We start from the raw sequence: 15251 nt of genomic DNA, 5'->3' as shown, positions 1-15251 counted from the left end.
GAGGCAGGGAGGCTGGTTGAAATGAGGCCCGTGGTGGGGGGAGGGTGATGCGATGTCTCAGATCTGGCTCAGAACAGAGAGGAACTGCACCCTTGGGAAGGTGGGGGGGCTTAGAGTTGGCACAGCTCAGATGTGGGGTGAGGGTAAAGCGGGAGGCCATGGAGACACAGAGGTGGGGAGTCTGAGGCGTTCCAGGGAAGGAGATTCCATAAGAGGCACAAGGAGGCTTGGCGATCAGATCAGGAGTTGGTGGTCCAGAACACCGAGCGGGAACGTGGCATGTGTGGACACAGCAGCTCCAGTTGGATGGCTCCTGGCGTCTGCAGTTTCAACCTGGTCAGCTGCTGAAAAATCAATAGCAAATGATGGACTTAAATGTTATGACATTAAAAAAAAAGCAAAGGTGATTAAACGAGGATTGTTTAGTCCAATAGAGGTTTATATTGGAAAGAGGAATAAAATCAGAGAGGGTATTTACATAGTGTATACACACGCATATTCCCTTGAATCACTGTTGAAAACGGGTTTGTCCGCTGCATTGTTCCACGAGCTGCCTGCAGCAAATCCAGGACGGCTGCCGGGCTTGGGGGTGCGGAGCGCCCGCATGCCTGCGCCTTGGCCGGTGGGGGACTCACATGGTGCAGGTGAGGGTTGTTCTGTTATTTGGAAGCACCCGGCCTGCTTGACAGACCGTGCTGTCTGCGTCTTCTCTCCGACGGCAGAGACACCAGAGATCCTGAGCGCAGAGAGGTCTTCTCAAGTGCAAAGTCTTTCCTCCTAGCTGGTCCCCTGTGATCACACTCAGAGCTGTGGGGCATGCTGTTCCTGTCCTGTGGGAATATCTACCTTCTTTGGGAGAAAGGGTATGGTTTGAAGGGATACAGCAAAGGTGTGAGCCTGAGAGAGAGACTAAAGATGTGACTGGCAGTTGAGGCCAGGCACCCAAGCCTGTTGCCCGGAGCCCACTGCTCCGGGACAGGAGCCCCATACGCTTCTCTGAACACCTCCCCCTGCCCCTGCCTTACCCCTCTCCCCAGACGTTGTTGCTTTGCAAAGAGTAAGAGCTTGGTAAACAGGCAAAGGCACCAGGAGGCACTGAGATGGATTTGTGCTGCTTCTTCGTGCCCAGGGTCCAAAGGCCACAGCCTGTCACCTCTGCGCCCGTGACCACTGGTTCCGTTTTCCCAGGTCCCGGCTGCCCGCCGCAGACCCCTGCGCTGTTAGTCGTCTCTGCGAGGCATGGTGAGGGCACTCTGGGGTCCAAGATGCTGGATGGAGCTGGAGTCTTCACATTCTCCGGGTGTTCAGGCGATAGGAGCCCCATTTAAACCTCTGATGTGCCCTTTCCAGATCTCCTGTTTGGGTTTCAGGTCCGGATTCTAGAAACTACTCCGGGGGAGGCGTGCTCTCTGAGGAGAGAAAGGCTGGGCTCCCCCAGTTCTCCTGGCTTCTGCCTGCACTGTCTGGGTCTCCAGTGGCGCCTGACACCTCCCTACTTCCAGGCCCTACACGGGTTGCTGATTTTTCCCGTTCTCTCTGGCCGGGGACGACCTCTGTCCTCTAGACCAGGGGATGGAGTCCTAGAATCTTCTGTTGCATGTGTGCATTGTTTCACTTCCTTTTTGGATGATATTTAAGCATTTCTGGTTTATATGGGATAGGGAAGGTTTGGATTCATTTTGCCCATGGAAGGTTATCTGTAACTGAAATGGTGCAGGGTACAAAGGGGTTGCCCTTCCAATGCCTTCACGCCACCTTAATCTTTTGTAGCAGAAGCAGGAAGGTCTCAGGTACAGTCAGACCAGAGATCATCAGGAATTAGGCGTCATCAGGACATTCCCTGCAAGGAGCGTTTGCGGAGGAATTAATAAGGCTTGCTTGCACAAGGTAAAGGAATTTAAAGGTATGTTTTCAGAGACTTAGAATGTCCACTTTTTTCCTGAAATCAATTACTAGAGTTCTTTTCCCTCCGTGTTTCTGGTCTTTGGCATTTTAGTTTGGAATTGATTGTATGGTACGGGAAGGTCCTCTGGGCAAACAGCTGTAGACAGAGGGACATTTGGGTCAGTCCAACAGACACATTGAACACTTTTGACGTACCAAGCACTACTCAGGGTTCAGGATAGTGTGAAGGTCAGGAAGGATGCTCTTGGACCTCAGGGAGTTCCGAGGCTAACAGGGGAGGCATAAGGAGGCTAACTTCATGACAAACGGTAGCACGAAATGCATGCTGGACAGGTGTGCATGCATCATGCTGGGAACGCAGAGAAAGCCTTGTGGGGAGCTAGCTTCTGAAACCGGGTGTTTAGAAGAGAGAGATTTTGTGCTATGGAGAATGTAGGGTCCTTCCGGGCTGGGGTTATGTGGGCAGACTTGTGAAGGCACGGGGAGCCCTCCAGTGGCTGTCCTGTCAGTTCTCCTGGGGCTCTGGACATCCAGATGGACGCCCAAGAATGCAGTAGACTCAGAGCCTCGGGGAGACGCCTGTGGTGCTTGTGGGGGCCCAGCGGCATTGCCCCCCCAGGGCGGTGGAGCGCCCAACCGAGCGGACTGCGGAAGCCCGATTTCTTTACATACTGCATTTCATGGAACCCACAGCCCATCAGTTACAAGACACATAGCTGTTGTATCTACTCCTGAGGAAAAACTCTGGCACTTCAACTCTGACATACTGTTTATTATACGATGTGCCTCCATTTCAGGGATGTTTTAAAAATGTTCATTTAGAATCAGTCAAGTACTGTGCATTAAGAAAAAAGTCCATTTTGCTGCTGGACCATCCACATGTAAAACCTGTGGTCTTCTTTTTTTAAAAATTTATTTAAATTCAGTTAATTAACATATAGTGTTGGTGTGCTTTTCAGTAAAAAATCTTTATAAAGTTTACCTTGTAGACATGTGCCATGAGCCCAGTGATGAATTGGTAGCCTTTTGGCTTCTGCCAAATGAGAGGAATGATGTCTGAAAATGAGGTTTATTATACCTCAGCCAGTATTTACTGAGCAACTATTATGTGCCCGGTACTGAGAGCTAGGCTCTGGGTGATCAGCAGCGAGGAACCGAGGAACCAGGACAGCCGCGGCCACTGAGCTGCTTGCAGCCCACGGACACACACAGCCGCAAGGAATCCCACAAATAGGTTAGTTACAAAATTGTTAATGGTGAAGAAATGAAGGAGGTTTGAGGTTTGCCTCTTGGAGGGGAAACCTTTTTTAAAATTCTTTATTAGCATTTGAGTTTATTGCTTTCTTTTATAGATCGCTCCATAGAGAGCGAACTTGGTATCAAATCACCTGATTTAGAATCAAAGCACACTGATATGATAGTTCCTACAAAAAAGTTAAAGGACATTTTATCCTAGGGTCCCTAGGCAGTCATGGTTTTTAAGAGTTGGGCTTATTCATCGAGGTGTCCTGATATTTGCCGGTTTTCTTGCACGAGCAATTGCAGATATTTACTTAACACAGAAGTCATTCCTGCTCCATATTCCGAGACGTAGGTGAGACAAGGTGGACCTGGGGACCCGTGGGTCCTGGCCGAGGTGATAGATATCCTGATCGTTAATGTAGCAGGGGTTCTGTAAGGCAGTCCTTTATGGTCGAGGTACCGCACTCACTGCTGCAGAGACAGGATGCATTCTAACGTGGATGTGCATACATTTGTAAAATAGGATAGATGTTAAACGAAACAGAATAGACACGTAAGATGTAATGAAATGCGGGCGCCTGGGTGGCTCAGTTGGTTAAGCGACTGCCTTCGGCTCAGCTCATGATCCTGGAGTCACAGGATCGAGTCCCGCATCGGGCTCCCTGCTCGGCAGGGAGTCTGCTTCTCCCTCTGACCCTCCTCCCTCTCATGCTCTCTGTCTCTCATTCTCTCTCTCTCAAATAAATAAATAAAAAATCTTAAAAAAAAGATGTAATGAAATGCTTTACGAGATTATACTTCAGGTTAAGATTAACTCTGTAAAATTTATTTGATCTTCTTTTTTTGTTGTTGAGTGTAGTTGACACACGACGTTACATTAGTTTTAGGCCTATAACATAGTGATTCCACAACACGATACATTGTGCGGGGCTCATCCCAGTTGTAGCTACCACCTCTCACCACACAGCGCTGTTAGGATACCGTTGACTATTTCTTAGTGCTGTACCTTTTATTCCCGTGACTTACTCATCCCATACCTGGAACCCTGGATCTCCCACTCCCCTTCACTCATTTTGCCTGTCCCCTAGTTCCCCTCCCCTCTGGCAACCATCAGTTTGTTCTCTGTGTTTATGAGTTTTTGTTTGTTTATTGTTTTGTTTTTTAGCTTCCACCTATAAGTGAAATCATATGGTATTTGTCTTTCTCTGTCTGACTTAGTTCACTTAGTATAATACTCTCTAGCCCCATCCATGTCCTTGCAAATGGCAAGATTTCATTCTTTTTGATGGCTGAGTCATATTCCATTGTATACGTATGTATATACCACATCTTTTTTTTATTTCTTTTTTATTTTTTAAAGATTTTATTTTTTTATTTGAGAGAGAGAATGAGATAGAGAGAGCATGAGAAGGGGGAGGGTCAGAGGGAGAAGCAGACTCCTTGCCGAGCAGGGAGCCCGATGCGGGACTCGATCCCGGGACTCCAGGATCATGACCTGAGCCGAAGGCAGTGGCTTAACCAACTGAGCCACCCAGGCGCCCCTGTATATACCACATCTTTATCCATTCATCTATTGGTGACACTTGGGTTGCTTCCATGTCTTGGCTATTACAAATCATGCTGCAGTAAACACAGGGTTACATGTATTCTTTTGAATTCATTTTTGTTTTCTTTGGGTAAATACCCAGCAGTGGAATTACTGGATCATAGGGTAGCTCTATATTTAATTTTTTTGAGGAACCTCCATACTGTTTTCCAGAGTGGCTGCACCAGCTTGCATTCCCACCAACAGTGCACGAGGTTCCCCTTTCTCCGCATCCTCGCCAACATCTGTTGTTTCTTGTGTTGTTGATTTTAGCCATTCTGACCGGTGTGAGGTGGTATCTCACTGTGGTTTTGATTTGTATTTCCCTAAAGATTAGTGATGTTGAGCATCTTTTCAGGTGTCAGTTGGCCATCTGGATGTCTTCTCTGGAGAGGTGTCTATTCAGGTCCTCTGCCCGTTTTTTAATCAGATTATTTGTTTTTTGGTGTTGAGTTGTGTATGTTCTCTATATATTTTATTTTTTTATTTTTATTTTTTTTAAAGATTTTATTTATTTATTTGACAGAGAGAGACCAGCGAGAGAGGGAACACAAGCAGGGGGAGTGGGAGAGGGAGAAGCAGGCTTCCCGCAGAGCAGGGGACCTGATGTGGGGCTCGATCCCAAGACCCTGGGATCATGACCTGAGCCCAGGCGCCCCTGTTCTTTATATATTTTAGGTATTAATGCCTTATCAGATATGTCATTTGCAGATATCTTCTCCCATTCAGTAGGTTGCCTTTTCGTTTTGTTGACTGTTTCCTTCTCTGTGCAGAATCATTTTATCTTGATGAAGTCCCACTAGTTCATTTTTGCTTTTGTTTCCCCTGCCTGAGGAGATGTAGCTAGAAAAATGTTGCAGTGGCCAATGTCCAAGATGACTGCCTACTTTTCCTTTTAGGAGTTTTATGGCTTCAGGTCTCACATTGAGGTCTTTCATCCATTTTGAGTTTAGTTTTGTGCACTGTGTAAGAGTGTGTAAGAGTGGTCCCGTTTCATTCTTCCGCACGTGGCTGTCCAGTTCTCCCAACGCCATTTGTTGAAGAGACTGTCTTCTATATTCTTGCCTTGAGGAGGCAACCTGTAAGTTGAGATCTGAGGAATGAAGACAAACATGGGCAAGGAGGTGCATTCTGGACAAAGGGAAGAGCCTCTGCAAAGGCCCTGAGGTCGGAAGGGCTGGTCTGCTTTGAGGAACCAGAACAGGCCAGAGTGGCCTGAGGCCCGTGAGCGAGGGTGAAGTGGTGTGGGGTGCTGGAGGCGTGGGTGGAGGCCGGCTCACGGAAGGCTGTGGAGCTTGAGTTAGGGCTTCAGACTTTATTCTCGGCGCAGTAGAAGGCCGCCATGGGGTCTTGAGCCAGAGAGAGACATGCTCCGCCCTGCACTTCACCGTGCCGTTCCCAGCTGCTGTGTGGAGAGCAGATTGGAAGGCAGGAAGAGAGGCAAGACTCCAGCTGGAGGTTGCTGACGTGGGCCCGGCCGGCAGAGATGGAGAGAAGTAGGAGGAGGTGAGATAGACTTTGGGGCCAGGACTCCACGCCGAACAGCGCCAGGGGCACCGGGCACATCCTTGTCCATCGTGCAGTGGGGCCGGGCTCCTCCTGCGTGGCCACCTGCAGCAATTCTTTCTTTTTGGGCCGAACTGTCAGGACTATGTGGTGAGGGGTGGGAGAGGGTGAGAGGGAGGAGGAGGAGTGGAGGAGGCCCCCCGCCGTCCGAGCTGACGCCTGGGTGGTGGGAGGTGACAGGAAGGTGGGAGGCACGTGGGGCTGGAGGCGTGCTTGAGGCTTCAGCATTGGACACTTGGGTTGGAGTGCCCCGGGGCACGGGGCTGGCACTGTCGGGGAGGCAGTGGCCTCCTGGCCCCAGGGACCTGGGCTGCAGAAGTGAGTACATGGGGAGGGACGTCAGCTAGCCTTTCTCCAACTCCTCTGAGCGTCTTCCTTGGGGAGGATGAGATCCCAGAGGGCAGAACAGTCGGGCTAAAGCACCTCAGTCCCCAGGCAGCGCCCCCACTTACCGCTTTATTGTGGGTCTGTGCTGACACTCACCTGCCTAGGGACATCCTTTCTGCGTCTCTTCCTCCCATGCTCAGGTCATGTTTGTGCGGGTCTGTAATGGCAGGAGCATGCGCTGGTGTGGTCCGGCGACGGACAGCTGCGTGGGGACGGGTGGGGCTTTCAGACAGAGGCTGGCGGGAGCGGTCATTGCGCGGGGCAGGCTGGTGGACGCAGACGCCACACAGAACTTCCTGTGGGGTGAATGCCAACTGTCTCCCGCTTCTGGCCCAGCCCCTGCATTGGAGGGCTTTTGCTGACCCCGAGTTCACCTGTCTCTCCTGCCCCATGCCCACCCACTGCCCACACCGAAGTGTTTCCCTGTCCAACGCCTGTTTCTCCTGGTCCCAGCTTGGCTTCTTACTCAGCTGGGGGGGTGGGGGGAAGGGGGGACCTCTCCTGATGCCTCGATCCAGATAAAGCATGCCTGCGCTGCCCTCTGCCAGGGCCTGTGGGTCTACTTTGCATTTGGAGCGCTTCTCCTCACCGGGAATGAAATGGTAAATAGTGTAGTCATTGGTTGATGCCTGGGTCGCTTGCTGGCCTGGAAGCCCTATGAGGGCAGGGAATGCCTTCCTCATGGTGCAGCCCCAGCACCTGTCATATTGCGTCCTGTGCAGTGGGCATCTGGTAAGGTGGATGTGTGGATGCCTGGGCGCCTGGGTGTGTGGGCGCATGGGTGCACGGTGCCTGGGTGTATGGATGCATGGATGCGTGGGTGTATGGATGCGTGGATGCGTGGGTGTATGGATGCGTGGGTACGTGGGTGTATGGATGCGTGGGTGCGTGGGTGTATGGATGCATGGATGCATGGATACATGGATGCGTGGGTGTATGGATGCATGGATGCATGGATGCGTGGATGTATGGATGCGTGGGCGCATGGGTGCACGGTGCCTGGGTGTATGGATGCGTGGGTGCGTGGGTGTATGGATGTATGGATGCGTAGGTGCGTGGATGCGTGGATGCATGGATGCGTGGGTGCGTGGATGCGTGGGTGTATGGATGCCAGGGAGTTGTGTTATAGCTTTGTATGTGGCTGCCTATACATGCTTGTCTTAAGAAAGCAAGGCCATGGACAGTGTATTTGCAGGTCTCTGAAACAGTAGGCTAGAGCTGTCTAATTTAGATTCTGGTCTTTATTTGTGGGAACTGATTTTGATCTGTAAATCCTATCAGGGTAGTCCCTACCCAAACCAGTTCCTCCAGACTTTATCTCGTTATAAAGGAACTTGGAGATGCACAAATCTTATCCTCCTCCCCAGAAGGAGGGGAGGTCAGACGGGCCGTAACCTGGTGACCTGCTGGTAGTAGTGGAAGGTCCGGCCCCACCAGGTCCCTTATTAGAGTCCCTCTAGGGTCCTCCCAGAAGGGGTCCTCCGCTCCCTGCCTTCTGTTCTGTGTGCGGAACCGTGGATGTGGCTGTCTGGTTACCGGCAGCTGCAGATAAGGTCGACTCCGGACTGGCTTTAGATTCAGTGCCCGGAGGGGGGTGGCAGCGTCGTTTCTGTTCAAAGGTCGCACCCACCGCCCTCTGACCGGATGCTGCTGGCAGTTGCAGCAGCTGGAGGCCGAGCCCTTTGCAGATAAGGAGCCTCTTGCTTTCCAGCCTGCACCAGGTCGACCATTTTCCAGGCAAATCCACAAACAAGCAAAAATGTGCACGAGCAGGTGGCTCCGACTTTCGTACATGGTACAGAAGCAGGGGGCATGGTTGTGCTGGGAGAGTGGCCAGGCAGAGCCCAGGGGTCCCCTACCCCTGCTGACGGGTCCCCGGCTGCCGTCCTCATACCTTCCCCTCCCCCGAGTGTAACAATGAAGATACATGTTGATTGTAAACAAAAAAAAAAGTCGGAAAATATACAAAAGCAGGAAGGCAGTTCCATCGCCCACTGTGAGCGTTTTTGTATGTGTTACGACAGACGTCACACGTTCCCCCGAAATACTAGACGCGCATACAGGATCGTTGTGGACGTTGTTGTGTTCTCTGTCCTCCTGTCGTCCGCGGCAGGGATGCCGCAGTCTTGGGTTTTAGCGCCCTGCCCTCATCTGCTCACCCAGTCTCTTTGGTTGAGGCGAGCTTGGTGCACTCCTCCATTCGTCGGGATTCCACACAACAGGGTCATGGCCGTCCCCGTAGACAAACATGTCATGACGTGATTCCTTGTTTCCCGTACGTTCACTTCCTGCAAGGAGAATTGAGCAGTCAAATGGGCTTATATGTTTTTATTTCCTACTGGTTTCCCAGAGGTAAAGCCAGGGGCTCGGCCTGGGCCCGACACCTGCCTGGGGTCCCCGCTGTGTAAGTGGCGGAGCAGGGCGTGGGCCCCTTGCCACGTCACCCCTCCTATGTGGCCTTCTCCGCGTGGAAGGGGCCGGTGACTGTCCTAGAAGCCTTCGATCGCTGCTACCTATCCACACATGCCCCTGGACTGAAGGACAGCATTCCAAGCAGACCACCCGGCTGCCCGGGGCCCGGGGCTGAGCGAGCTTGGGGAAGGGTAGGGGGCTGTTATCCCTTTGCCTGCGTCCATGGCTTAGTTGGTGGCAGTTATGCCCGCTTCAAAGGCAGAGTCAGGAGGTTTGAGTGACTGAGGGTAAGCGAAGCGTGTGTTTGATTTAGTGACTCCTGCACTGGGCACCTCCCTGCCCGGTCCCAGGTGACGCAAGAAAGGCTTGGTGTAGGACAGCCGGGGAGCACCCCCAGGAGAGCACCAGGGGAGTTGTGCGGAAACCCAGCTCCGTGGGTGGATCCCGGGCCTCCCGAGAGCAGATGGGCCAAGGCCTTGCTGCCGAGTGAGGAGCCCGAGAGTAGGGTCCTCTGTGCACCAGACACTCCCTGGGGCTCTGCAGTGACCCTCTCTGGCCACCAGAGGCCCGTAGCCTGTTGCGTGGGGCCTGTTCCTGCCCGTTTTTTGCCGGTCCCACCAAACTGGCCTCACACCAGTTAAGGAAAAAGCCACTGAAGTTGGTAAGTGACTGAAGGGAGGCCAGGAGAGCGGCGTGGCTGCCCTTTCCAACATCAGCTAATGAGCCGAGCTCCAGACTTCGAGGCACCACAAGGTCTGAAGTTAATTTATGCCCCCATTGTTTTAAATTCATGGCTATATGCACATGATATTCTCTTTCTTATCTTGGAGGGGCCTGTGACGGAGCTGTGTGGCAGAGCCCCCCGGGAAGTCTGGCACTGGGGGGACAGAGGCGTGTCCACACGGCGTGTAGCTGCGGGGGTGGGGGCTCATTGGCGATGTCTGCAGGGCTTCCTGGTTGTCACAACCCTGGGGTGGGTGGGCCGGCGGGGTGGGGGTGGCATCGGGAGGTGGGGGCCCGGGATGCTGCCGAACCTCCTGCAGTCATGGGGCAGCACCCCCTCCCAACACAGACTTCTCCAGCCCCAGATACCACAGTGCCCAGGTCAAGAAGCCCGGGCCCGTGGGGACGGGGCTGTTTGTCACTTTTGGGCCGTGGCAACTGGATGGAGCCCAGAAGGTCCGTGGGGCGTGTGGGCAGAGAGGTAAGGGTCCGGCCCTCACGACCACCACCCAGTGTAAGAAAACCCGGTGGCTGTAAGAACAAGATGATCCCCCTCGGATCATCATGATACCCATGAAGGAAGTTAATTTAAATGTGAAATAACGGAACTGCAGGAATTTTTTTTTATTATTTTTAGAACAGCATTGATGTTTTTATCCCATCAGCAGTTTGAAATGAGGCGTAGTCTGGAATCATTTGCCGTAATTTGATATGCTTGATGGATTCCAAGTCCCCCAAAGAATAAAATGAATGAATGTGATCAAGGATCACAGCTGTGTTCTCTCCTTTTGAAAGCATTTCACACCAGAAAACTTCCAGTTCGGCTCAGGCAGCCTTCCCCGAGCACCCCCGCCTCCCCGCACAAAGGGTGCTGTGCTCCATGCTGAGGGGATAGAAGGATGCTGAGCGAAACAGGTTGGCTGCATGTTGCCCAGCGGCCTCTAGAACGGCCTCTACAACAGGCAGTGTGGGACAGTCTTAGGCAAGTGACCGACAGCACGCTGGGGGGCGGAGGGCACGTGGACCCCCGCCGCCTTCTCTGATGGGCGGAGGGAGGATGCTGAAGGGGTGGGCTTGGGGCATACAGCTCCGTATAGGACAGGAGCCTGGGCCTTTCCCTAACGCCAGCCTCCAGCTGCCTGCCCGGCATATCTGTCCGGGTGTCCCCGAGACTCTGCCAGCCCAGGTCCTCGGCCACAGTGAATCTCCATTCGCTGGCCAGAGCCAGACACTAATTATTTTAATTGCTTATCCACCTAATTAAACAAATATTAATTTGAATGCCAACTGTGTGCTCACAGTGGTGTGCAAAGCCAGGCGTGGTTTCCGCTTTCACGGAGCTCACTGTGTGGTTGGAGAGTCAGCCCTTTATGAAATAATCACATGCATGAGGCTGTCGGTAAAATAAGTAATAGGAAAGAAAGGAGTCTTTGTTTCCATTTGCAACAGGCAGCTTCCGAAGTGCTGTGAGCAGGGTGTGATGTGACTGGTGGAAGGTTCTGGAAAGATCTCTCCGGCTGCTGGGTCTGCCGGCCCGGTGAAGGACACCTGCTGCGAGGCCGAGTGGGCAGTCCAGGTGGGGGCCGTGGACATGGAGAGAGACAGGGGTATGTAAGCGGTGAAACCAGCTGAGCCAGGTGATGGGCTGGACGTAGCTGATGCGGGGGCAGGAGCATCCGGGTTCCTGCATCGGGCCCTGCGTGGGTTAGGGCGCCATGTCCCAAGGCAGCAGACACGGATGAGGTCTGGGAATTTGGGGGGGCGGGGGTTGGTGGGGGGGGCGGGGGGGGCATGTTTGCTCTGGGACATGCTGAGCTCAAGACACCCAGGTGACGCGGGGATTTGCCAGAAACCTCTGAGTTTTCATTTCCTTTCCAGTTGGGACTTTTTTGTTTTTTTAAACCGCGGTGTCCCCAGTACCTTGCACGAGGCATGGCACGTAATTGGTGCTTAATACATATTTACTGAGTGAATGACCAAATCGGTCCCTCTGTCTCCCACATGACAAACCAGTGAAGAGTTACGTCATCACCTGAGACCTGCAGAGCGTGACATTCCTCAGGGAATGCACAGCTGCCTTCATGTTCTTGGAGAGACCAAAAGCAACCTTATCTTGACAATAGCCAGACCTTCAAGGTCCCGTAGACCCTGCTTTCAGCATACAGAAATTCCTTAGAAGCTTACATTATCTCTACCTTCCCCCTCCCTCCACAAACCTGAAAGTACAGAATGAGTCACGCCTCACAATCCCAGGGCAGCTCGCCCTGCCCCTGGGTCCTGTCCCCATGCTTTAATAGAAGCACCCTTTTTGCACCGAAGACGTCTCAAGAATTCTTTCTTGACCGTGGCGCTCGGCGATGCCCCATCACTAGGAATAAGGACATTCTCTCACATAACAACAACAGTTTGTGACCCAAATCAGGAAATTAGCATTAATATGACAGTAATATGTAATCCACAGAGCTTATTCATATTTTCAACGGAGTGTTCTTCAGAGTCAGAAACATTGTTTTCCTGGCCCTAGGTTTAATCCAGGATTACAAATTGTATTCAGTTGTGGTGTCTCTCTTTTTAGTATCGTGTTTTGACTGAAGTGTAATTAACACCCAACGTTAAATTAGTGCTGGGGCACACGATAGCCTTCAACGGGTCTGTACATCACTCGCATTCATCTCTGTAAGAGGGGTCACCGCACGTCATTACGGTATTATTGACCATATTCCCTGTGCTGTACTTCGCATCTCTGCGACTTACTTATTTTATAACTGGACGTTTGTACCTCTTCATCCCCTTTGGTTCATATCATCCCCTGCCCCCAACCACCAGTTTGTTCTCTGTATTTAAGAGTCTGGTTTTTGTTGTTGTTGTTGTTTATTCGTCTTATTTCTTATTATTCCACACGAGTGAGATCGTACGGCGTTTGTCTGTCTCTGTCGGACTTATTTCACTTGCCGTCATACCCTCGGTCCATGGATGTGATGCCCTTTTACTCCGCCTCAATTCTGGAATAATTGCTCAGAGGCTTTTTTTGGTCTTGTTCTGTTTTTTGTTTTTCTTTGGTGGCCTTCACATTGTGGCCAAGCACAGGTCAGTCATTTTCTAAAGTGTCTCTTCATTTGGTTTTGTGTGATGTTGCTTCAGGGTTACGTGGGGGTTGTGCTTTTTAAATTTTTTATCAAAAACGCCACCAAAATGACATTGTGTCCCAAGACTGCTTTTAGCAGTTGTCACTCAAAAAGGGGTCTCTGAGTGGATGAATCAGGGTCCCGGGCAGACAAGGCTGAGAAGGGGATGAGCGGTTTCAGACGCCCCTCCTAGCACGCTTGCTAAGCCTCGTCTTTGGGTTCTGCACACCATTCCTGGGTGGCTCCAGGTACTCCTCGCGGAGGACAGGTCCCAGGGGAGTTTTAAAAAAGACTGGAAGGCTAATACTTTCCTAAACTAAATACCAACTCCATTTGACAAATAAAAATAATTATAATCTAACTATGTAAGGATTATCATATCTCTGATAAAGTCAATAGGGATTTGAAGTGTTTAATTACCAACTTTCCCGACACACAAATTGAAAAGCTTTTCAGGTAGGTTGCTCATGTGGAATGCCTGAAACACACGCAATTAACAACCAGATCTTCTTTCAGGCAGTAATTAGCATGTGATTTGTCTTGTTCTCTGTTGCTGGGACATATCCAGGCTTCCATGTGTATTTTCATTTACGTTAAGGAAGTTAATTTGCGCTTTCTATGTTCCACTTAAAAACAAGTTGGTATTTTACTGTGACTTTGTAAAGAAAGACCTAGTGACTTAAAAACCGGAATAATTTTGGGTGGGATTTGCCTGCAGAAACTTTCCGAAGTCTGAGAATCCCTCCCTCATCCTTGTCCCTCTCCCTCTTCTTCCTCCTCCTCCCCTCCTCCCTTCTTCCGAGTGCCCCTCCCCACCTCCTCCTCTCTCGACAGAGACCCAAGAGCTAATCAGGGCGGAGATGTTGGGACCACCCCAGTAATTACTGGTGGCCGCCTCGCTGGGCAGGTGTGTAAGAACTCAGACCCATCTGCTCTGTGCGTGGGGGGGTGATGTGAACGCCGTCCGCTAGGAGGCAGTGCAGACGAGGGCCTCTGTTTACCCATCTGTAAAATGGGGTGGCTCCTTTATTGGGTGCAGTGGGGTCTGTTCTGGGTGCCCAGGTTCGGAGGTGAGCAAGATACCCCCTTGTGCTGGAAGCAGGCCTGGGGGACCCGGCCCGCGGCTCATGGCGCTGCCGCTCCCGACATGTGAAATGGGGCGCCGCATTGGTTTGTGGGAAGGACTAGCAGGTGGTATGCCCCGGTGTTTGGGGCGGTGCCGTTTCTCACTGTTAGCGCCTCTCTCGGCGCCGCGGTGACATGGAGCGTGACAAGGGCTCTGCAGGAAGAACTCGGGGAGCACGTGAGCCGGTGTGCTTACGGAAGAAGGGGGCTCTCACGAAACAGGAAGCTCCCCCTCCCTTGGCGCTCTGGGGCTGTGGGGGCTCTCGTGTGCACGCAGCCCCTCCCCCTCGTCTGTTGCTGGGAGCGTGGGCCCTGGGAGGGGGGCCGTCACCCAAGCACATTGTCCCTCCCAGCCCCTCCCATGCTCCGGGCACCCCGGGGTGGGGCCTGGTCACTCAAGAGGGCGCCCAGACTCTGCGCCTGGAACTTGCCTCTGCAGACGGTGGCTCGGTGCCCCCATCTCCTTCCACCTGATTAACTGGCCCCACTGGGGCTCACGCTGAGTCCCGGGACAAAGGAGAAGTTAGGACATGTGCCTTTTTGTCTTCATCCGTTCAGCGGCTCTGTCACCTGTCCGCCCAGTCTCAGTCACGGGTCTTAGGTGCTGGGACCGCAGTGTTAGAAAGGACGACAGGGTCTGTGCCTTCGAGCGCGTTCGTCCGGTCTGCTGGAGGGCAGCTTCTGCCCCAGGTCATCCGGCTAAAGGTGCAGGCGTGGGAAGTCTCCCTCGCCGCTGCCGGTCCTTAGGCCTGTCCCCCACTAGGTGGCGAAGTCACACAGGTACTGCTGTGTCTTCTGCTCGCGCATCACCAGCGCGGGCAGCCTGGGTAGCTGCCGCTCTGCCCGTCCCAGACGCTTTGTCGGTAGGTAGGGACTGAGGGGGTGACACCTGCGTTTCGACCTGTCCCCGGGTGCTGCTGGCTCCTGGCTCCTGGACCACCCTGCGGTGCCCAGGGGCAGCCAAACCAGCAGCGGGCGCGCTGCTCACCCACCCACCTGGCCCTGGATCCATGGACTCGTTGGCGCTTCCCGGTGGTCGGGGCTCAGCAGCCCCATTCACAGCTGGTGAGTGCGAAGCTGCTCTCGTGCCCAGCGCGCCCTCTCCCCACTGGCACCCCAGCTGTGCTGGGTGGCTCCGGCGGGAAGGCGGTGGGTGAACGAGGTGACGGACGGGGCTGAGT

General features: G+C 52.7%; 1 protein-coding gene across 1 annotated transcript in view; it reads left to right on the top strand.

The window, feature by feature from the left end:
- Nucleotides 1-11305: 11305 nt before the first annotated feature.
- Nucleotides 11306-15251, top strand: part of ARNT2 (aryl hydrocarbon receptor nuclear translocator 2) — a 146957-nt gene continuing 143011 nt past the window's right edge. Inside the window, exon 1 of the mRNA XM_021680694.1 lies at nucleotides 11306-11427. Within this exon, the coding sequence (XP_021536369.1) occupies nucleotides 11412-11427 (16 nt within the window). The 5' untranslated portion in view covers nucleotides 11306-11411. The remainder of the gene's footprint in view (nucleotides 11428-15251) is intronic.

Source organism: Neomonachus schauinslandi, chromosome 9 (genome assembly GCF_002201575.2).
Source record: "Neomonachus schauinslandi chromosome 9, ASM220157v2, whole genome shotgun sequence".
NCBI lineage: Eukaryota > Metazoa > Chordata > Mammalia > Carnivora > Phocidae > Neomonachus > Neomonachus schauinslandi.
This window is presented reverse-complemented; position numbering and strand designations above follow the sequence as displayed.